Genomic DNA, 25,522 nt, shown 5'->3' with positions numbered 1-25,522 from the left:
CAGACTTTTTGTATCGCGCTAGAATTTTAACAAATAGGTTTCTGGAGCAGGATTATGTTGCTACAAGATTGAAGTTTTATGGTCGTCATCATAAACTCGTAGATCGTTACGTGGTATCTATCTGCGCCATGAAAACTAATTTGTTCAACGTATCAAGTTTCCTTTCCTCTTTCGTCTACCCCGGACTTGTCTTTTTATGAGCAACTCGGTGGGTGTTTCTAGAAAAGCAGAGGACGCTTACCCTAACGGTGCACCTGGACCATGCTCTCAGTTTTAGTGGAGTCCAAGTTGCACATTTGCTTTTGTTACTTTGTATGTATGATTTTAGTTACTTTATGTTCTTTGTTGTGTATGTCTGTTTTCCATCTCTGTTCTTAGCTTTGTCCCTGGATTACATTCTTTTGATTACCGCTATAACCTTGGTTCCCTTGGTTACTCTTTCAATGGTTACCTGGAAGCCATAGTCCACAAGTTTTTTAATATCACCCCGGGTCACAAGTGACGTCTTTTGTCTTTTGGTTGACCGAGCGGATATGACGTCATTTTATTTATTTTTATACGTTCTAATATTCAAATTTTAAAAAAAGAAACGTTTAAATATTTATTTCAAATTACTCGTATTACCTTTCGATACATATGCACAATAATTGAGTTAATTCTGATAATTTCATCTTGGTTTTTATTCTATATCATAAGCGGCAATTTATTCATTAGGGTGGGATTCGGTTGTACCTTTTGTTATCGTGCGTAGAAAATCCATTGCAGCTATTTTCTTTAAATAAAAAAAGAAAATTTTAAACGCTCTTAAAGATGGATAACCCATAGCATTCAGAATATTTATTCATATTCGAAGACATTTAAAATTAAAACAAAATGATTTTTCCATCTCGACAGACGGACTTAGAGGCTTCCGGTCAATTTAAAATTTCTTCATTATCATATCAAATTAAAATGTGACGTCATACCAAAAATGACAATGAAATTGCATCTAGAAGACAATGAGCACGGCTGCATTTTCAGAATTCTAATACTTTATAAAATAAAGTTAGGGGAGATCAAGAAAATTAAAAAGTATGAATTATTATCTTAATTGACAGAACCAATTAAGTTTAATAGACCACAAGGAATAATATGGCAGTTCTTTTTACATTTTCAAAACTTTGGTAAGTTTCTTGTTCCCGCGAACTTTACATGTAGACTCCATTCACATCTTCTAATGTTAACTCGATCACAAATCTGATGATTTTTCAATTCAGGTCGAAGTCACGTAAAATTCGCATTTGGATTTATTTTCCTTGTATGTATTAACTAAGATTTCCTACTTAATATGAGAGAACAAGACATTTTTTTTAAACCTTACCCATTTATTTTTTCTGAGATAATAAACTTCACTGATGAATACAATTTACAAATATATAAAAACAATATGATTTCTATAATACAGGAATAACAAGACATTTATGTTTTCTGCTTTTAAGTAGGCAAGTCTCACGGCAAAAAACTCACATGTTCAATTTTGAATTGCTATAAACAAAACAAACGGGTTTCCTACTTCAAAAATGTGAATAAATAAAATATTACAAATCAATTCGAATGTTTTAAAGACAATTTCAGATTTTCATATTAGAAAAAATGTATACCCTTTGCATCAGCAACTGACCAACAAACAAATAATTTTTAACTGTATAGACAGTGAGACTACTAATGTTTATCATTGCTCCATTAATTAAAATGTTCGCAAGTTTTCACCCAAAAACTATCCCAAGTGATAACCAAATCCCAAGCAAAAAACAGTATAACATGTAGGAGTATTCCAGTGGATCTATGAGATTCATATTTTCATTTTTACCATCAATATCAATATACATTACTTATTGCATCTTGTGATAAAACAATTAAACAAGTGTAAATTTCAATTACAATTTTTTTTTCAAATACCGTGTAGCGGGTAATTTTCGCGGGATACTAATTTATTTAGACATATTTTAGCTGTCTGTCTAAAAATGCCGAAGTAAATTTCGAAAAAAAAATTACTCTTGGCTTAAGTACTAAGTGCACCACTTATCAATTTCAATTTTTTTTGTTTACCTTATTGCTTCAAAACTGTCAAGTTTTACACCCCCAAAATAACCCATCATACGGTAAAAGCTAAAATACATTTCATATCATTTACAGTGATATATATTATATCTAAACACTAAATATTAAACTGAAATTTTGTTTTACCTAGATATCTTTAAGTCAGTTTCAATGCATTTTTAAAGTGTGTTATTTGAACACATACAAGGAAACAAATCACTTGGACTTAACTCAGGTTTTCACTATATAATACATTGTAACTAGAGACTCTTGAGAGCCAGTGGTCATTTTCACAAAAAAATCGTAAGAGTAAAATTAGTCGTAAGTTATGACGTCACAACACTTTTATTTACTATGACTAAGAGTTTTTATAGTTACAAAGGACTACTGAATCGTTCAGCTGGCTTGATATTCCACATTCTCATTTTTGTGAAAGTGACCTATTTTTGGATAAAAATTCCTAACACTCATTCCATAGGAACAATTGTATCACTTTCCACTGAATTTTGTAGTAAGTAATTATATTAAAAATTGCGAAAAAAAATGTCAAAATGGGGCAACTCAAATATGGCTTAACAAATTTACACGAAAATTTGACCACAGGTAAATCTTATCATGCTGAACATGTTTATCAATGCGGAATTTCGCTAAACCTAATGGTTTAGGAGATATATGTGAAAAACTGCTGTCTGACCCCCAATGTTATAATTTAAGTAATGGTAGAACACCCCAGAGAACATTTGGTTTAAATTGGTCCAGTAGTGTCAGAGGAAAAGATGTTTGAAATTAATAACATTAAAAAGAAGAGAAAAATGTTGAAAAAGGGTAACAACTCCAACTTTGCTAAATAGATTTACACAAAGTTTGATCTTATCATGCTTAACACTTTTACCCCCATGCGCGAATATGGCTAAATAGTTAAGGATATACATGTGAAACACTGCTGCCTGACCCATATGCTCTATTTTTAGTAAAGGCGGCCATGTTTTTTGACCGATCAAAAGTCCTCATTTCAGTTTCAGGCAGAATACCCTAAGGATCATTTACACTAAGTTTGGTTCCAATTGGTCCAGTAGTGTCGGCAGAAGATTTTTAAAAATTGTTAATGATGACAACAATGGACGCCAAGTGATCGTAATAGATTACAAGACCTTTAAGCCATGCATGGTAAAACTGAGAGCGAAAAATTTAATAGGATACAATACAACTTATAATGAAAAGGATTCAGAGCACATATGAAATCAGGCACTTTTCAACATTCCTTCAACAAGTGAGGTTTTCTCCTTTTCCCCCTAACATAACCATATATGTTTACTAATTACACTGTATGTACATGTAAATAACATATATATATATATATCAGGAACAACCTCTCTGTACAAGTCAGATAAACATACACATATATATATTTGTTACAGCATACATGTACTAGTACTAGCAGATACAAAATACATGTACATATAGGTTAAAACATTAATATAAGTACAAGTACTAACTTTCTGGGTCTCATAGGGTGGAAAAATTACTCTGAGGTAGAATCAGCCAAAAATATGTCTGTTCGAGCTTGAATTATATAAATGAGGCAAAACAAAAATACCTAAGCATCAAAGTAAAAAGACAATTCAGAAACATCAAAATTCAGGTCTAAAATGTGAAAACAGGAATCAGAGACAATAACAGAATCAAAAAAACAATTACATATAAAAAATAAAGATATGGTAAACAAGACAGCACACAAGAAACTACAGGACTTGTGATATGAACCCCCACAAAATTGAGTTATATCAGTGCTCTGACAAGGTAAGATATTGCCCTTTTGAAAAAAATGTAAACATAGAAGTTATTAAAACACAAAAAGTACAGACATTGTTTTAAAATAAAAAAAATTCTCATGTAGAATTTCATATTTTGAGACACATTTTATGACTAGAATTTCTAACTTATAGCAGGTATATTTCCAAGTTTTTTCATGAGGTTTTCATTTCTAAAAGAAAATAGTTTTTATTTACCACAAGTACCTATATTGTGTAAACCAACAAATGCAATAAAAAGAAAACTTTACCCAACAAAAAAATACAACAGACAATAAATAAAATTAAGACTTTAACAGAATGACCATCTCTTTGTCACTTAGCACCAGACATTTTCATCAAATTAAACAAAATTTACAATGACATTTTGACAGACAAAGCACCATGAGCTGAATCAACAATGAGTGAGAAATAGTTCTCACAAAACATTTAAAAAAACAATTATGTCATTAATGAACAATGAAAACAACACTGGTGTAAGAATAATGTTATTGTGCCCACCTATTTACATAATCTCAAGAGAGGTAAATCTGAATATTGTGTCTTAGACACCATATTGTCAATAAAAAAAGTTATATAAAACGATATAACAGATAAGTAACACATTTTTAACACCAAAAAAATAATGTACTTTAGAAATACATGTGATACTAAACAAAGTGCACTACTCAACCAAGTGTTATACAAAGGTGTAATTTTAACATTGTTACAAGCTACCCACAGATTTAATTATTTTGACATTGATATAACATAACCATATATGTTGGTGGATGAGGCAAAATGCAGTTGTTAAATCACATACCTATAATATGGTAGCCTTTACATAATTAATTCCAAGTTGAAAAATCAAAGCCATACAAGCCATATTGCAAATTGGGATAGATTTTTAATGTTATCTGAACCTAATATAAAATGAAACATAATTTACCACTTAAGTTTCTTCAAGCAAATGGCAAAACAAAATGGAAATGACATTTCAACAAATATTTTAATTGTTTTGCCTGAGATGTATAATGGAATGTTGTGTCTAAAAGGCTAACTGGAATGTTTAATATCGGGAAGTTTATCACTGGAATGTTCATTGCCTAAATATAGTGATGTATATCACTGGAATGTTTATTGCCTAAATCTAGTGATGTATATTACTGGAATGTTTAATACCTAGTTTCAGGAATGGATATTCATTTCAATTCACTAAAAAGAAAAAAAAATATTTATATATACAGATCTAGAAAGATGCTGAATTGTCTAAGTCCAACAAGAAGACCGGTACACTCAAATGCTCCCCGTTGCCATTTAACAAATTATACATTATATAATATTTTACTAATTATGGGCTATCCAACATCAAGATACCCAATAGGATCAAAACAGGAAAACCATACAAGCCAACCCTATAAATTATAAAATCTGCCTGAAACAAAAAATGTTCTGAAGTTTCTTTATACGGTGACACCTGTCAATACCAAAGCCTGTCTGAATCTAGACACTCTTTGAACTGCCTTACTGTAAATTTCAATGCATTTTTGACCAGTATATACTTAATCTAATTAAAATTAGACCTATCAATTTTTACATTCAGTTACTGCATGTAAGATCTAACCACACACTCCATACTACTTTCTGTTCTGGTTACCTTCTTAGAATCTCGGGTTTTTCCATTTGAATAATGCTTTCAAAATCATGAAAGATGAAATCTGATTGGCTGCTTAAAAAAAGTCATCAGAACAGGAAGTAGAATGAAGTGTTAGATTCTACATGCACTGACTGAAGGAACAAATGATAAGTTTAATTTTAATTAAACTGGTGAACACTAAACTATGGTCTAAACTGAACAAAAGCCATAATCATAAAACAATTTGTTTAAGACAGGTTTCACTGTATCAGTTTTCAGGCTTTGATAAGAAAGGTACCACTGTAGTTACCTATCTGACAGCACCCAATATATATAAAGCCCATACACAAAATTTAAAATCAATCCATATATTGGGAGCAGTGTTTTGGTAATGAAAATTTTCTGTTTCATTCCATATAGTGCAAAAAATAAATATTAGTCCTATTTGACAGGAAGTTGATATCTAACAGCACACCAAAATCAATCCATCCACTGGGAGATGATATATTAGTGACAAAATTTTGATGTATAGAATGATGGACTGAAAGACAATCACGGTGATTCCAATAAACCACCCACTCGTTGAGTTGGGGTATAATAAAATCCTGTTTGAATGCGTTGACAATAAATATTACAAGTCTTACCAAATTGCCAAAGATTTGGCTACCAGCAATTCTGGTAATATTTTATGTCTCAAATCAAAATTAGAATTATTTTTATTAGTCCTATAGACAGATAATTTCAACCAAATATACTGACAATACAACCCCAATCATTATACAACACATAGCAGGGTTAAAGCAACTGATTTAACCATCCCCTTTTTCTGTGTTTAAAATTCCATATTTCTGAAACAATTACACATTGCTTAAAAATAAAAAATGAAGAGGAGTTTTCTGCAATAAAGACAATGTAACAAAATTTTTTTTCAAAATCCCTGAAAACATTAAAGTACCATTCTGTGTAAGAATCAGGCAATTGCTGGCAAATCTTTTTATTCTTCACAATTTGATCTCTTTTGCCCCAAATATTCAACGCATCTAGAAAACAATCAAAAACCTTTTTCCTGAAACATATATTTTTGCTGCTTAAACAGGGAAAAAAGGCAGGAAAATTATTCTGCCATTTATCAATCCATAGCACATTTCTACAGTGCATTTTAACTAAAATTTGATCTATCAATGCCTTAAAAAGACAATCTTAACAAACACTTTGATGGTTATTTCTGGAGGTTATGAGGTATAATTACCTGAATTATGCAAAAAAAAATTTGCATTTTATTCTTTCATATATACATACATTTTGCTGATTCTTAGACAGAGAAGTACAGCATACCACATGTCTTAAAGCGATGAAAAGACAAAGAAAAAGAACACCAAAATATATGAAAATCTGTCAAATGATGGGCAAAAAATATCCACAAACCACCAAGTTGGCATCGAACTAAAATGAATAACTCTATCATAAACATGAATAAATAGAAAAAGTTATAAAAAATCTATAATAGTTTTAACAATATATACTATATACATACGTTTTATATAAATTACAAAAAATGATATTATATTTGCAACAAAAACAGGGCATCTGAGTATAGTTTCATTTTTGCACCATGCTTATTACTCTGTTAACTTACATCAAAATGTTTAACATCTAGAAAAAAAATATTTCATCTACATGTATATGAAACACACTAGTCAATATAAAATATAAGTCCCTTGGACCATGATTTTTATTAGACATGCCTAATCTTCAATACATAAAAATATTGGCACCCTATATAGTACTATGATATGACTAAATCAAGTACATAAATAAATTGCAATTTTTTTTTCAAAACATGACATAATTTTCCATCATTTCTTTACTGTTAATCAAATTATAAATTTGAAATTCGTCAATAGGCAATGCACTTCTCAATTTTAAAAGAATGTATCAATTTAAAATTTAGGCAAGTTTTTGCATTATCAGCTTATCTTTAAGTACCATTCTGTGTAAGATCAGGCAATGGGTGGCACATTATTTTTCTTTTTTAACTTTGTCATTTTTGCCTCAAATATATTAAATTCATATAGAAAACAACCAAAAAGTTATTTAAGTAAATCCTGAAGCAACTGCAACATAGATATTTTTGACTACTTTTATAGAGGAAAAGTGTGGGTTAATTTTCCCTCCATTTTTCCATAGTGCATTTCAAGTACATTGACCTAACAATACCTTAAGGCAAACTTTACAAACACTTTGATGGTTATTTCAGGAGGTAAAATACTTGGTTTAATGCAATAAAATCTTTGGTTTGTTCTTCAGGTGCCACACCTTAAACACATTTTGCCTAATTCTTAGACAGAGAAGTACTTAAGTGTGTAAAGAGTATATGACAGGATATCATTTTAATACAGTCAAATATAAATTATACATACTGCATCATTATTTTAACCATATTTGGATATCATTCTTTCAAGCCAACATGGATATGTATTTTTTCCAAGTTTATGTTACTAGCTTTAATAAACATACTCCATGTTTCTATTTTTAGAATAAAAAGCACATCAACCAACAACTACTAAATATAGAACATTTTGAACAGATATATCTTGGCAGGGAGGGTTATTAGCAACAAATACCAGTCAAAGGAAGAAAAATGTCATTTTCTGCTTTTAGAAACTTCTTAATTCTTTCTTTTGTCTACCCCAGACTTTACTTTTTATGAGCAACTCGGTGGGTGTTTCTAGAAAAGCAGAGGACTCTTACCCTACCAGTACATCTGGTCCATGCTCCCAGTTTTTAGTGGAGTCCAAGTTGCTCATTTACTTTTGTTATTTTGTATGTATTATTTTAGTTACTTTATGTTCTTTGTTGTGTTTTCCATGTCTGGTCTTTGTCCCTGGATTGCTTTCTTTTGATTACCATTATAACCTTGGTTTCCTTGATTACTCTTTACTTCTGCTACTTGTTGTCATCTACCATTTTTGTCTGACTGATACTCGAAATACTATCATTTTTGTCTGACTGATTCTCGGAATACTACCATTTTTGTCTGACTGATACTTGGAATACTACTTTTTTTCAAAACTGATTAATGACATAACATTATTTTGAGCATTAAGAAAAAAAATGTCCGAATAAATTTTGGTGGAATGGGTTTGCAAAGTTAAAAAAGGCATATATGTTTTGACAAATAACATGGCTAAGATATAAACCTTAAAATTGTTTAAAATACACTTGCTATCATCAAATCAGAATCCAGGAATCTTATATAAGGTGAAATAATAATAACATAACATTCTTCTGTTCTGTATTTAGCATTGTTAATGATATGGGCCTTCTATTTTTTGGAGTGAATAAAGGCGACAAAAATTTGTATATAAATTTCCCTATATGGGTATGTAAAGATGATATGGGCCTTCTACTTTGTGGGGGGGAGGTGAATGGACAAGAATTTGAACATAAATTCCCATATACGAGTATGTAAAGAATATATGGGCCTTCTACTTTTTGGGGGGAATAAATGGACAAGAATTTGGACATAAATTTCCCTACATAAGAATGTAAAGATGATATGTGCTTTCTACTTTTTTTTTTTTTTTTTTTGGGGGGGGGGGTTAATGGACAAAAATTTGAACATAAATTATCCTATAGGGTATGTAAAGACAAAAACCAAGTTATCAAAGAGATACATTTCTGAAAAAATAAACCTGTAACAACAATAATCCAGATTTCATTTGTTAGTGACGGTAGCTATTCCATCTGGCCTTTTGGTCCAATATTTGTCCCTCTAGCATACGTGCCAAACATATTCCTAAAAGCTACAAAGAATAATAATAAGTAATGATTAAAAATTATATGCATTTGCAAAAAAAACCTTTTATAGGCAATTTTTTATTTGATAAATGCAAAAATTATTGTAATCACTGCACATACAATGTTCAAATTGTACAATGAAATAATATTCAATTTTGATTAATTTTTTTTAAAATGAAATTGAAAGGACGACTTTCTTGATATTGCATTTAATCAATACTTAAATATAAAAAATAAAAATCAATTCTTCCTAAGTAAAAAATGACAATTTGTTTTATAATGTAAAACCTGAAATCACATGAAGTTGCATGTGTTGTCGAGCTATGTATACCCCACTTATACAGAAAGTTTATGTTGGGTTGCAACCAAAACCCCTTACAACATATGCCAAATCTAAATAAAGCCACACACCAAATATAAAATCAATCCATCCAGTGCATTTGGGAGCCCAGATTTTTGTGACAAAACTTTTCTCTATCATTCCTTATAGTGAAATGTCAAAATTCTCAATGTTTTCTTATTTTTCCAAAATTATTTTACATATGTAAAGATGGAGAAACTGATAAAGGGAATGTTCTACAATAATGCATGTATATCTGCAATCATTTCCACATAAGGAGTCTAATTTAAGAACCATCCTATTGGTTAACAAAAAAACTGGAAAAACAGATTTCTATGTTGTTAAACTGTAATTTGACTGATGTACTTATTTCTCGCTGTTATCATTGTAAACAATCCAGTATGAAAAATAGAGCTGCAATTTTGATTTTAAACACTATGATAAATTTCGTTACTTTAAAAACTGTACAAAAATTTAAATACTTGTAAATTTGTTGAGAGGACAGAATAAGTGAAAATTTGCAAATGCGAAAAATATATGTTTACAGTCTATGATCAATTGTAGGATGCAAGGCAATGTAGCAGAAAATAATGCAACACTTTATCTTAAAGTAGAAATAAATAATGAAAGAATTTAACTAACGCATGCGACGATAACAACATGTATGACATACAGAAAACATGTACAATAAAAATCCATGTGCTGTGATAGCACTAAGATTTAAAAAGACATTATGTGCAGTGTTCTAGCTAGGATTTGAAAATAGCGAGGTGCTGGGAAGATGGCACTTTAACATGTTGCATATTTTTTTTTTTCAACCAAAAAGTGACACTGATCTTACCGGTATTTTTTTTAAAGATTTATGTTTGCATTAAGTCAAAAATATCTTCCTTCACTTTCTCCTTTCATGTATGCTTGTATTCTTATTGCACACCTGCCAACTTTTGAAAATGAAGATGGGACAATGTGTGAATGGACAGTGTCGCATCATATTTTGCAAAATGAACAAGTTTTACTACATTTATATATGCATGATACCTGAGGGTTAATTACAACAGAATGTAGTTCATGAAGATGACATTTCTTTAAGCCTGTTCAAAGAAGAAATAGTTTGGTTGTAAATATAATGTAATTTTTATATCTGATTTCATGGGGCAAGTAAAATTGAAATAAATCTAGACAGTTTACAGAGCAAACAAAGCATATTACTCATGGTGCAATTTCACAAAAACTAATTATTCAAATTGAATATGTATAGAACTAAATATAAAAACCTTCCCTAAGGCATATTACATGCCTGCCCCCTTTTGGTAAAGTCGAATAACACTGAAATAAAAAAAAATAGGACAAAAACCAGATTCAAAAGAAGCATTACTTCCATAATGACTGTATAAGTAGCAGGTTTCTTTTAATATCAAAATGCAGGTTGATTTGTACATGTCAAAACCCACAAAATTCACTTTTATTTCTCATTCAAAGTCAGTTGTTGCACTTTTGAGATCAAATTATATGAACTGTACATAAAATTGAAAAGAATTATTGCAACTGATTTGAGTGACTTAGAGCAAAGATGATCGCATGGCCTGTGTGTGCAGAAAAGGACTAAATGTAGAAAAAAGCTTTTGTTTATTCAAAGAGTTTTTCTGCACCATGAATCAAACATCCACCATTGGCAGTGTGCAAATTTGATATGGACTGGTACTCAAAATTCGAACTGTATTTATTATTTCGATAATATGTGAACAGACAGACAGACAAACAGTGGAAAACCGTAATACAATCCTAAAAAAGTGGGAATACATAATACATTATACAATAAAACACAAATCCATAAGGAAATGGGGAGTTTAATGTTTTACACCTTCTATCAAACTTGTATTTTGAACAAGTATTTATTTTTTTAATATTTAAAAATTCTAATTTCATCTTTAAGAAATAAAAATAAGTATTTTTGCCATGCAAACATGCATATATATATATATATAATTACAAAACCAAATGAATTAAACCTAGTTTTGTAATCTCCATCTTGCTTGCTGATCCAATATTTGATTTTCAAGAGCTCTGGATAGACTTATCCCACACAGCTAAAAATGTAATACTTGTAAAATTTTATAGCTGTTAACAGAAGCTAATAATCTTTTTAAGTTTAGATGCATTTTTGCTTTGTTTTTTTTTTATATAATTTTGACAAAATAAGATCCATCTACAAATCATTATCAAGGCACTTGTGAAAACACAAAGCAAAAAATGAGTTAGAACAGACTAACAAGAAATCTGTGAGCGATGGCTCACTAGAGATAAACCCCTGCTTTCAATCACGGTTTAAGAAACATATAAGTCCTTGGTAAACAGGAAAATGTACACCAATTTTTCCGAAAATGAATCCCATCGCAAGACCTACCAAAAGGAAGAGTGTGTTAAAATTTCAAGCCACTGTGATGAGTAGTTGCTGACAAAATCTGGACAGAAAAAAGTGTTACGAAAACACAAAAACATACAGACATACGAACACACGAACCCATGGAAACATGGACACACAGACAAGCAGAAACATGGACAAAGATAAAACAATATGGCCCCTCTCCTTCAGAGTGGGGGTATAATAAAAACAGATGTTCAACAGCCTAAAAATACTGAAATAAACTGTTATTTTTATTTTTAGATTATACTTTTTCATAGTTTGATGTTTTTGTGAAACCACAATTTCGAAGTCCAAATGAAACAAAAATTTCCAACTGAAAACTTACAAGATCATGAAAAATGTAATTTATAAATCCATGTATTTGAAAATATTTCAAAAAATCAAGAAAAATGATACCACCAAGTTAAAGTACCTTCACAGTGGATAGAATCAAACTAAGAACTTCCTAAACATGAAATGATTCATCTTCTAAATCAAAGGCACTTTCCTTAGAGAAATAAAAAGGAAATGACAGAATTTTGATAAACAGGAAGTAGATACCCGACAGGCATGAAATCAGATCCTAGGATATGGAACCTGTATCTAATCCTGGATACCAAATATCAAGAGGCTGTAGTTGCTGAGAAATTAGAAAATAATTTAGAAAAAAAGCACCACTATACATTCACTAAAATAAGAAATGACAAAATTTTTCATCACAAGAATTTTTTTTTAAACCCACAATGTCCCACATCGCATGATATGAGACCCTACAGTTGTGTACCAAATATTTAGTGGCTGTGATTTATTATTTGTTGAGAAAAATGTTAAGAAAATCTTTTTCACTGCCTGACCACCCAACAACTGACCCATATTCACTATTCTATATGCCGTTTTTGCATGAGTGCAACCCAGCAGAAAATCGGTGATGGGACACCATCATAGGAAATGTGGAAGGACCTGAGTACCAAGAAATTATTTCTAGCTGGCTTAAAGTTAACCTACCAATGGTACAGCAAACCCAATGACAAGACCTCCTACCAGAGGTAAATTAGTTTCAATCAGGTTTAATGTGGCATCAATACATCCAACTGTATAAATCAGTGACAAATCTCCATTCTGAAAAAAAGGGAGATAAATCTAAAATCAAACAATAGGCTCAGAGCAGTCCAAACTAATAGATATAACCTGAATGTTAGAGAAATAGCAGAAAAAAATAAAGAATTTACAAATGCTTGTTCCCATGTGTTTCCATGGCAACCAAAAGCAGCAACAACCATGAAGGGATTTTTACAGGTACATGTATTCAAAAGACATGAAAAATGGATTCATTGCTGTCAAAAATCCTATTAATTGTCAGAGCTGACATTTTGAGCTTAAGCAGAGTGAGCATATTTAGAGTGTTTCAGGTCATATTAATTTACTGATGTCCATTTAGAGTTAATGTCTGCCTTGCAGCATGTTTCGTTTCATCAAAAATCACTTCAGACAGGTTATAATTATTATGAAATTATGCAAGTTTTAGTATTGTGTTTACAACATATTTACACTTTATTAAATAATTAAAACATCTCAATAATTTACAAAAAAAAATTACAATAATTAATTTGTATGATCAAAAGTTATGTTTATATACTCAGGACCTCAGGTATATATATTTAAAACCAATTGTTCCCCATTAAAGTAACTTAACAAAAAACATGAATTTGCAGTTGTTGTCCTGCTACATATGGGTATACTATCCCCACTTTTACAGGAAACTGATATCAGACAGTAACCAAAATTGCTTACAACATATGTCTTATCTATATAAATCCACACTACAAATGCAAAATCAATCCACCAATAAGAAAAGATAATTGTGACAATAAAATTTGGTCAAGGACAAGGTTATTTCAATATACCGCTCACTCATTGAGTGGGAATTATAATAAAATTTATACTGCAATCATTCTATTTAAGCAGTCAAAATGCATTGACCATTTATTTACAAGTGATCTACGCTCACTGACTGAATATAACTTTTCTGTTGTGACATCATGAATGTTACATTGTTTTGAAGTTGCCAGGATGTCGTCTGCTTCAAATAAAAAATGTTTTCCTTGCTTAAAACATCATAAATTGCTTCAAATTTGTTGCACTGTAAAGACAATAACAGAGTATGGCTAGCCCTTGTGAAATGTTTGACATAGCCTCACATTTTCTCACTGTTCTATGCCTCATCCATATATCAGTTTTATGTCAAGTCAATGCACTGTTATTGTCTTTATATCATGGCAATTTAGTCTACAATCTCAATACTTACAGGACTCAGAACATCTTTCCCACATAATATATTTGTAACACCAGCCTGAAACAGACAAAAAAACATGTACCGGTACTGGTACGAGTTTTTACCGAATCAAATAGTACTACTGGTTTACATATATATATAAATGTCAGTTTTGAAGGTCAAAACTATTACCAACATCCTAGACAGCCTGAAAGGCTTCTTTTTTTCTTGTGTGATAGTGAATTTTGTAACCAATGCTTAAATTTCATATACTTTGACAATAGAATAGGTCTTTTAAAACCTATGAAAGTTCCAGAATCCTATTTCATTAAAATGATTTTCAAATCTGTGTTTTCTGGTCCAACTACTGTTAACAAATTAATTTTCGCAGTGTTCTTATTTTCACGATTTTCACAGTAGACTGAAAAGCACAAAAAATAGTACTCGCGATATTGTTTTTTTTTGACACTATTAAAAACTGTCATTTTTTTTTACCGCAAAAGTTGATCCCTGCGAATATGGACACTTGACAGAATCTGTGAAAATTAATATGTATACAGTATCTATCAGATCCAACAGGTTTCCAGTCAACGTTTATTTTCTGTTTTTTCTATTAACTTATACACATGTTCTTACAATAGTAACATAATTAAAAACATAAATTTACTAAAGTTGATGACACCTATACACTATTTATATCAACATTTCATATATCCCCCCTCTACAGGAGATAGGAAAATGGAGACTTCACTTTTGACTCCAGTACATTTCCACTGAAATACAGCTGGGGAAAACTTTTTGGTTATCTGTAATTCAATTCTGTACTCTGCATATACTGGTAATTTAAATCTTATTTAACTGCCAGAATTATTTAATGTACATTGTATTTGGTTATCATAAGAAGAAATTTTATCATTTCAAGTGGTTACTCCAGTGTGTTTGGTTGGAGACATTGTGACTACACTTCAGTGTATTGACAGTAAGAAAAATAGGGCTTTAATAGAACATTACATGATACCCCACCACTTTGCAAAACATTTTTTGGGGTTAAAACAACTTAAAATGGCCACAACTTTCGTGTAAATAATCTGATCACACTGAAATTCAATCTTGATCTGTATTTTATGATACTCAATAATTATTAAAAGTTTGAAAAAGATCCTTCATTTTCTTCTAAAGTTATCATCTGGAAACCGTCAGGTGATAGATGGACAGACAGACACAAATATTTTCAGAGGTATCACTTAATACCTGGTCACTTCATGTGGCGGGGTATAAAAAGGAGAAACAACTCACATTAATTTCAATACTATAAAACAGGGAGGGAAAGGAAAATTAACTCACATTTATATTGTCTTGTTTTGTTTCACAACAGGAACCTGACAATTTATTGATTAATACTACAAAACAAGCAGGGAAAAGGGAAATAACTCACATTAGTATGGACTTATTTAACAACAGGATCATGGCACTCTTATGATCAGCTTGACCAATTCTACAGAATTGACAGAGAAAGGAGAAATAACTCACTCTTTTCATCAGGAATGTTGAACTGTATTGATTAGTACTGGAAGTACAAAACAGGGAGGAAAATGGGAAATAACTCACATTAATATTGTCTTGTTTTTTACAACAGGAATGTGGCACACTACACCTCAATGTGTTTGTCAGTACAGTACCAGAACAATTATAGTACTCATTTTTATTCCAATCCTTATAAGATTCAACTCCACAGCATTGAAACTGAAACAAAAAAGATGACATCTCATTATTTCTTCTTCACTTGCACAATCCCACTTTCGTTTCATTCTAAAAATCTAAATATAGAATACATGTAATATCAGTTATTTAAAGTGCAGATGTATAATTGGCATTTGATATGCTAGAACATCTATTTTCATATTTGATCCAATGTTACTAAGAGGTCACTTTTCTTTATTTTGTTGTGTCACCATTTTTTCAATTTTTAAAAGTAAAAATTATAAACGGTAGTTGGTTCATGACATTTAGTTCTCATTTCTAATGCAACATTTGTTGTAGTGTACAATTATAGTGTATCAATTCCACAACTCAAGTTTTTTATGCATTCTGAGACCTTAATATTCTTGCAAGGTAGGGGCGTCTGTGTCTATAAGTGTCTGCTAATGGGCACAAGGGGACACAGAAGCCCTGTCATAGTCAGGATGAGACCTCAACTGTTTATAAAGTTATAGAATCCTAAGGCTTTTGTTTGAGTTACAATGGAAGAAAAGGATATTCTCAAACTTCAAAGTATTTATTAGCTGTGGCATCCCTGTTTCCAGTATCACCCTTAGGCATATTTTTAAAATGAAATAAACATTGCAAATAACTTCTTTTTTTCTTCAAAAGCCATATTTACTAGGTATGCTGAAATAATTTGACAAATCTGTGGGTCTGTGGCCTGCCTAGCACACTATGCACTGTAGTGTTATCTTTCTGTGTCCCTTTATTTTCGGATCCTAGTCACTGTGGATGGATATGTATGACTAACCTAACAAATCTGAAGTAATATTGTTGGCCTATTTCATATCTTCCTCATCCTTTTTTATTGGGAGAATATGCACCATGTTTTATTTTAATTTGGATATTTTGAATAACCTACAAAACCCTGAATTTGTAGTTTGAAATGAGGATGTCAAGAAAATGGTACGACATAAACAATTAATCAGTGTAATTTTGAACAAGAACACCATATTCACCCTTCAACTACCAATTGGGAAATAGTTCATCTTAATAATTGGGATTATTTTTAGCCATTTTTTGGAAAAGTTGAGACATCAGTGCAGATGGGCTTGCTCCCACTACCATATATGCACCAGGACTAGTATGCCATGTATAAACACACAAAGGGTGATCCTAGCTTTGGAAACACAACTTTCCCCCACTTTCTAGTGTAATCGCAAACAGTAGTTTCATTTTTCATCCAAGTGATTGTAGAAATATGGAGTTGGAATGTACAAATCCTTGTTTTGATATAATTAGAAGTATTTGATGGTGATACCTGTGTTTATTTATTAGATTCATCTTTTGTTAAGTGATTACAGAGCAAAAATTTAGTTGAAGCAAGGTACCCCAAATCTGTTTATGGTTACCCAGCCGACCCCATTTTCCCCCAACTTTAAGCCATTTTATCAGCAAGCTCAAGGTAAAAAAAATAAAAACTAGTAATTTTTGTTTTAAAATGAAAGTACCGATCAGTCAAGTCATTCCAGTGTTTAAGTTAACCATCCTCTCTTTGTTCCTCAAAAAGTATTGGCCACCCATTCGCAAACAAAATGTCAGCATGGCACATGCTATGTCGACCAGCACTTACATTAAGTAAATGTTGTCATATGGACAACACTTCTGTTGTTACAGCAGTTCCTAATGGACTTGTAATAAACAGGAACAGTACCACAAGGAAGTGAACCACAAAATTTTACTCCAAAACTAATGATTTGGTTGAAGCACATGGACTTGTATAAGTGATTGTATGTAAGATATACTGGGGCCTGATGGTATATTGAGTATTCCACTGAGGCCCCCATATCAGTACATCTTGTATAAAGTCACTTTTACAAGTCCTTGTGGTTGAAGTGAAGGTCAAACCTGTGCCCAAAAAATAAAATGAAATAATACTGAAAATGAAAATGCAGACCAACTGACCCTATTTTTGTTTAGAATGTAACCATAAACAGACCTATTATTTTTATTGCCTAATTTAAGGCAAACAATACCAAGATCAGCAGTTCTTTTCACAAAAGTTTGTCAGTATAAAACTAGTCACAAGTTTTGACGTTATATGCTTTGATCCATTGTGACGTCATAAATTATGACTTGCTTGACACTTATGAATTTTTGTGAAAAGGGCAGCTGTTCTGTTTTTCGTTCAAATATAACCCCTGGTCACCAGTCATCTGTCTTTTGATTGGCTGAATGGATATGACATTATTTATTCAGTTTTCTACGTTCTAATACTCAAATTTTATAAACTAGATTTAAATATTTCTTTTAAATTACTTTTCCTATCTTTTGATACAAATGTACAAGAATGAAGTTAATCAAGATAATTTCAATTCTTTGTTCTTATTTTATTTCATAAGTGGCAATTTACTCATATAATCGGCATATCCATTGCTGGTGACTTGAGTCATGGGTCGCTTGTGATATTGACCAGGCATCAACTTCCCAACAAGTTGAAGATAGTAAGTAATGACATCACAATAGAAAATAGCATTGTGAAATCATATTCACAATTAATTTCAAGCTTAAGACTTTTAGTGAAATTGACACCAGGAACCTAGATTACCGTTCCATTGTACTCACATTTTCCTGAACCCAATCAAGAACAGCCTGTCTGTCAGCCTCCTCCTGATACGATGTGATGAGATTCTCTTTGAGTAGTTTATTTAAGAAATCTCTGGCTTTACTCCTATATACAAAGGCAAGCACGGCAACAATAACTAAAACCAGGAATATCAAAATCATACTGTAATAGTACTGCAAATAAAAAAAAAAATGAAAATTGGTCGCTGAATTAATTGAAAATACATTGTATGCAATTCTGAAGAAATGGAAGGTCTGACCTAAAAGAACTACAAATGTATGTTGCTATCAATAACAAGAACTGACAGATCTCAGAAAAAAACAGACAGCTCTCAGAGATAAGAATGGATATATATATATATATATATCTAGCTTGGTTATTTATGTTTTTATTTCTGAGATATATATATATATATATATATATATATCTCAGAAATAAAAACAGAAAGAACCAAGCTAGATAGACACTTCAGATACAAATATCATCCCTAAACAGTTAGAACAACAACAATTTTTTTTTCAAATTCAATAAATTACTAGTATTAGACAATGTTTTTGTGTTTATCACAGTGTGAATGAGATTATAAAACATTTATATAAGACTGAAACTTGAAAACATGTATCATTTTTGCAAAAATTATGACAATATCTATAATTTCCACGACTTACAATTTTCAAGAGAATGACATTTTCTCGTAAGGCACCAATGCATCCAGCACAAGCAATAATGAAAATAATAATTCCAAAAACTATTAAAACAATGGACACATCTGTAAAGACATCGTAAACATCTTTAATGTCAGTCTGATAGTATTTACTTCTCTCAACCATGGCCCATATTCCTACACCTATCAGAACGCCACCACACATCTAAAGAAAAGAAAAGAAAAGAAAATATAAGTTAAAGTGAAATCTATAAAACAAGCAAAATTAACTGCTTTTATGCCCCTTATTTCTACATGTAATTGGTTCAAATCATAGCCCCCAAACTTAAACTAAGCCTTTTTTGGTGGTATGGCACCTTGTATTCAATTCTAAAAAAAAACAATTTCTTAAAGTCAAGTAATAGACTATTGTAAAGCATTGACATCCATACAGAGGACATCCATACAGAGGATATCCATACAGAGGACATCCATACAGAGGACATCCATACAGAGGATATCCATACAGAGGACATCCATACAGAGGATATCCATACAGAGGACATCCATACAGAGGACATCCATACAGAGGATATCCATACAGAGGACATCCATACAGAGGACATCCATACAGAGGATATCCATACAGAGGACATCCATACAGAGGACATCCATACAGAGGATATCCATACAGAGGACATCCATACAGAGGACATCCATACAGAGGACATCCATACAGAGGACATCCATACAGAGGATATTCTTTTATGGAGTTTCTATCAGATTCCATGAGCACGAAAGGCTCTTTTTTTTCCTATTCCCCTCTGTAATTCCAAAACAGTAGGGGCAAGAACCCCAAAAACTTGTACCAACCTTCCTTTTGTGGTTTGGAATCTTCTTACAAAATTTTATAAAGATCAAACAACTAATATACAGTGCACAAAAAATAAGTGTCTACAGACATAGACATATATGTACATGTAGATGACAACAGCACCATTCCATTATACCATCACAAATGTTTTGTGATTATATAAAAATAGATTGCTGGGTTAAAGAACCTTTACTCAAATCATCAACTTATTTCTGTGCTTACTTGTAGACCCTCATTTTTTGGTGTACAATAATTGACTAATAATGTCATCACCTGAATAAGACTTAAAATTAATATCATGCTTGAATACTTCATGAATTTGAAAAAGAAATAGAATATACAAATCTAAAATTCAAAGCGGAAAAGTTTACTTGAAGAATGAAAAGACTTCAGTCGTTAAGATTTTATAAATTTCTTTTCTAGCCCATCAAACGATAAAAGTAACTTTGCTCTTTGTATTGATCACCCAGGTGAATGAACATTATTTTACAATAACTTGAGGCTGTTTTGATTGTGAATGTCATATAAATCATTGGATGTTCATACTTAACCTTTGTTTAAAAATATTTGTCTTATGACTTATTACATTGTAAACTAACATATATGAAATGAAAACTATCTATTCCTTTTTTTTAATCTAATTAGTATGCACTGGCATGCATGTACATGTACATTTAAAACAAGCTATCAAAAATTTCATGATATAAAAATATCCACTACATTATGTTAAAAAAAGTTTACAGTGGTCATAAAACCGTTATGTTTTGAGGTTAAAAGATAAAAAAAAATATACCAGTAAGTTTCATCACTATAATTACATGTACATGTATATTTTAGAAATGGAAATCAAGGGAACCAGGATTTGAATGGTAATCAAAAAGAACACAATCCAAGGATAACTACTATTCAAGGAAAATAGACACGTACAACAGAGGACACAAACAAACCAAACTAAAATGCACATAAAAGCAAAAGTAAATGAGCAACCAGCACTCCACTAAAATGTGGAAGCATGGACTAGGTGCATTGGTAGGGTAAGCATTTAAATTAGCATAAACATGCTGTAGTGAATTATATTGTACATGTATATTATATCTGTCCTACCAATGACCTCTCCTCAATACTTGGATTTCAAACTATGGTAAACCCTGTAATTTGTTTACATACATGACTTTCAACACAAATTTTAATTTCTCCACTCTCCACAGTGGAGATATTATGAGTAGAGTCATAGTGTCTCCACTCTCCACAGTGGAGATATTATGAGTAGAGTCACATTGTCTCCACTCTCCACAGTGGAGTCACCATTTCAAAAATTGTCTGTAGTTTACTAATCCTGTCTTTATACCAAGATATATTTAATGATTCTTGCAGTTTAGTAACATTTCTATGGACAAAAAAAAATATTGAAAAGTAAAGAAATGGAGCAATTTAGCCTAGTTTTTACTTTGGTGGAGTCACAGTGGATGACATGAGGGACTCCACAGTGAAGAGAAGAGAAAGTAAAATTTTGGTTGATGGTAGTGTTCATTCTGTATATTTACATCATCAACAATGAAAAAGTAAATATGTAAACAAATTACAAGGTTTACCACAGTTATCTCTACATATTTGACAAAAATTGGCAACTACATGTACATGTATTCCAAACTGTAACTTAAGTAAAACTATTATATTAGTTTAACTCAATAACCAAAAGATATAGTGGAAAATGCCTACAGTGACGGCCCAGGACCTAATCTAGAGGGAGAAATATACCAAAACTTCACCTTGTTTGTACTCACTTCCCCATTTGTCTTTGACAGAGAAAAGTTTTTGTAATAGATTACATCTAGACAAAAATGTCAATTTTTTTATTTATACAAAATTTACTAAAACTTCTCCATGTCACCAATGTCTAGATTAAGCCCTGCTGAGTTGCCTCGGGTGTTTATTCTGTCAGTGTGACATAACATCAAGAACACCAAAAATAATTAAATTTTAATTTTTTCATGTTTTATTCAAAATTTCATCAAGTAAAGACAATAAATATATCTTTGTACTTACATAATGTTAAGTCGGTCACAAATTGTAAACATTGTGAATGGGTGGATCTGGGGGACCAAACATAAAGTTGCACATTCTGTCATTGTACAAATGTACATGTAGGTATATTCTATGACCCAACCCATTACATAGTGAAAGTTGACAAAGTCCCACAAATTAAGTAGCAGTCCATAATAAATTCAGACAAAGCCTCTGGTAGAGGTGATTCATAGTGAAAAAAAAAACCACAGAACAGACCATGCTTTCTTGGTCTACAAATGCTATATTTTTATGCGACAATAGTCTTTCCTGTATTTAGATCTATAGTTTTGAGAAAACTATACTTTATTAATCTCCCACTAAAATCAACCAAATCAAACCAAATCAAGATCGATAACTCTTGCAAAGTGCTAATATCATGTACAATCTATATAAATCTGAACTCAAAAGCACAACACCCAAATGACAAACTAGGACTGGCTTTGGGGTCTGTATGATTGAACAAGAAATAAAAGAAATTAAAATAAAGAAATTTGGTGGGTTTTTGACATACATGAATCACCTACCGTCTGTTTTTTATAAAGACTGCTACTTAATATCTGACAGCACCCAAAATTGTTTACAATGTATGGCCCATCTACATACAGCCATATACATGTACAAGTACTGTACCAAATTTGAAATCAATCCATCCATCAGGAGTTAAGATAATTGTGATGAAACTTGGAGGGATGGAATGGTGAGCAGACAATGTGAAGCCAATATTTTTACCCATTTGTTGAGGGGGTTTAATGATATTTATTACAAAGGAATATTTCCTAAGTTTTTCTTAGTGTCCTTGATCTCCTTTTTCCTGCTTTTACCATGCTTTTTTCATAGTGGGTATGGTAAATTTGAATAGCCGGTTTATTGAGGTTGGACCCTTGTTGGCACAGTCACATAACATGAATCCTGCTTTTCCATCACATTTCTAAGAGGCTAAACGACATAATATTCATACAACTTCAACATGATTTAAGCCTGTTTACAAGATTTTTAATCCAAAACCTGATAAAGATTTTATAAAAATGTTACAGAAAACCCTAAATTCCAACTTTGAGTTTCAGTTTCATTTCTTTGATTAGGGAACCATAAGGGAAATTTAGAAAGTACATGACATAACCGTAGAGCTCACAAATCTGACAGAATTAATTGTTAATTGCTGTCTAAACTAGTGTTTTCCACAGAAAACTGTGAAGGCATGGTTATTGAAGTATTTTGAGGGCACTCAACTGCCACATAGGGTTTCATTGGGGGCACCCAACCTTGACACTTGAGCAATTTATTAAATGAAACCTGCAATAAACAACCTTCACCCTGGTATGGTATCGTAAAAGTATCATAAATGGGTGTCAAACACAACAGGGGTACATGTTAATATGCAAATTAATTGAAAATAAATTATTCTTATAAGTTGGGTTTGGCCACCTGGGGGCACATTGTAAAATTCATGATAAGGGCAGCATGGTGCAGCGCCATGCTATATTGGTCATGGGAAACCTCTACTAAACAGATAAGGAAAGTTATACGACAAACACATTTGTAAATAATCACCCAAAAGTGATCAGCGGATAATGATTGACAATTTAAAAATGTATTCCAATTGGATCTACATGTATCACCATTTTAAGGGTAGAAAATCATCTGTTAATGATTAATTCTACTGCACAATTAACTTGTCAAATACATGTACTAGTTTTTGTTTAGAGTACTTGTACATGTACATGTATAAATTAATAATAGGATTAGATTTTCCTATACGTTTGATTTCATTGCTCTTGATGAGAAGTTACTCCTTAAAACGTGTACAGCATATTGAAATTTGCAAAATATACATAGTACGATCAGTATTTTTTGTATTTATTGAGTAAATATGCATACCTGTTTACTAAAAATGTTAGTTACAAAATGTATATGTATAATGTGTCTCCCTTATAATTTTTAATCTGTTTTATTTTATTTTCTGTATTTTCAACAGTACAGTATACACTGTATTTCCTATACCTATTGCCTAAAGTTGTGTTTGCAATGGTTATAGGAAATACTTTTCCTTTAAATTAGTGACGATTTTGGAAAAACACTGCCTGAAACATTTTACCTCATGAAACATGTATATAATCTGCAGCCTAAGTTAAGCTTAAATGTATAAGTTCATGTACATGTAAATTGATGATTGAATGATCAAAATATGGCTGGTCTGATAATAGATTCTTCATAGATTAAGATCTTGTCAAAATAAATCTACATGTAAACTCAAAACTTCTTCAATTTTTTATACAATTAAATGTCTTCCCAAATTTGTGTTAGAGAATTAAAACTACATGTACTTGTACATGTACACATAGGTTGGGAGGAAACCACCACAAACTGAGCTTACTAATATTTGTTTATTATATCACAAGGAATATTGTTTTAAAACACTTAGTCATCTGAAAAAGGCCTTTTAATACTAGAGGGTATCATTCATACATGTGTACATTGTACATTTACATGTACATACAAACATGTATTTAAACCCACACAATTCATAAAATATGTTGTGAAATTTTCCATTCACATATCTTTTCCACAAAAAAAACATGGGTATTTTCAAAATTGGCAGGTTGGCAGGTATGTATGATGCACTCTTGATATCTTGTTGTCTTTTCTTTTCATTGAATGAATTTTACTACCTAACTTAAAACCACAGGTACAGTTTATACATGTATTTATGTCTTCAGCAAGAACTTGATGTCTTCTAGTCTAGCAATGCAAGAGGTTGTCTGGCAAGATATTTTCTGACTTGGTGCCATCCATGGGGTATGGAGGAATGGAATTCCAACCCCTTACATTGTAGGAGTAGATATCTTCCTGTATTCACTTATTATTTATAATTTATAGCCATGGTCATTGTTTTCCTCTAGTGTGAACCATTTCTTGATAAAGTGGTGATACTCTACATTTCTACCTCAAATTCAATGAAAAAGTACATGTACATTTGTACACAACAGCATGAGGAAATTCGGTTATAAAACTGACAGTTACAGACATTTTAGACTTACCCAACAAATAAAATTGAAGAAAAATAATATATATTTAACAACTGGACTGATGAAAGAGTCACTATCTCCAAAACAACCCATTTTTTCTTTTTAATTTCACAGAATTTCGGTCTGTCAGTGATGTTTATTTTTGTTCATACCGGAAGTTGTGAAGGAAATTTAACGCCCTCTCGTAATCACGATCGGGGGTTCTGATGGGTGATACAAAATTATTATCAAATATTGACATGTAAGTTCCGTTCATTATGGTT

The 25,522-nt window shown here is 31.5% G+C and overlaps 1 protein-coding gene across 3 annotated transcripts; it reads right to left on the bottom strand.

The window, feature by feature from the left end:
* Window positions 1–1,343: 1,343 nt before the first annotated feature.
* LOC148620814 (tetraspanin-33-like) lies at window positions 1,344–25,449 on the bottom strand. Of its 3 annotated transcripts, none has more exons than XM_088574636.1 (8): window positions 25,272–25,449; window positions 19,318–19,518; window positions 18,649–18,822; window positions 15,931–16,065; window positions 14,356–14,400; window positions 13,056–13,169; window positions 11,656–11,733; window positions 1,344–9,311 (listed from the first exon to the last, which is right to left on the bottom strand). In XM_088574636.1, the coding sequence occupies exons 1-7, from the start codon at window positions 25,350–25,352 to the stop codon at window positions 11,656–11,658; spliced, it is 828 nt and encodes a 275-aa protein (XP_088430762.1). In that variant the 5' UTR covers window positions 25,353–25,449; the 3' UTR covers window positions 1,344–9,311. The 3 variants fall into 3 exon arrangements, with proteins under 3 accessions (XP_088430762.1, XP_088430763.1, XP_088430761.1); XM_088574637.1 differs by lacking the exon at window positions 11,656–11,733 and adding an exon at window positions 10,685–10,737 and having other exon boundaries at window positions 25,272–25,448; XM_088574635.1 differs by lacking the exon at window positions 11,656–11,733 and having other exon boundaries at window positions 25,272–25,444.
* Between the last annotated feature and the right edge of the window lie 73 nt (window positions 25,450–25,522).

This window comes from Perna viridis, chromosome 3, assembly GCF_037379345.1.
Source record: "Perna viridis isolate PV_CMFRI_1.1 ecotype Kerala chromosome 3, ASM3737934v1, whole genome shotgun sequence".
Taxonomy (NCBI): Eukaryota; Metazoa; Mollusca; class Bivalvia; order Mytilida; family Mytilidae; genus Perna; species Perna viridis.
Note: the sequence above shows the minus strand (reverse complement) of the source record. Positions and strands in the feature narration are given on the sequence as shown.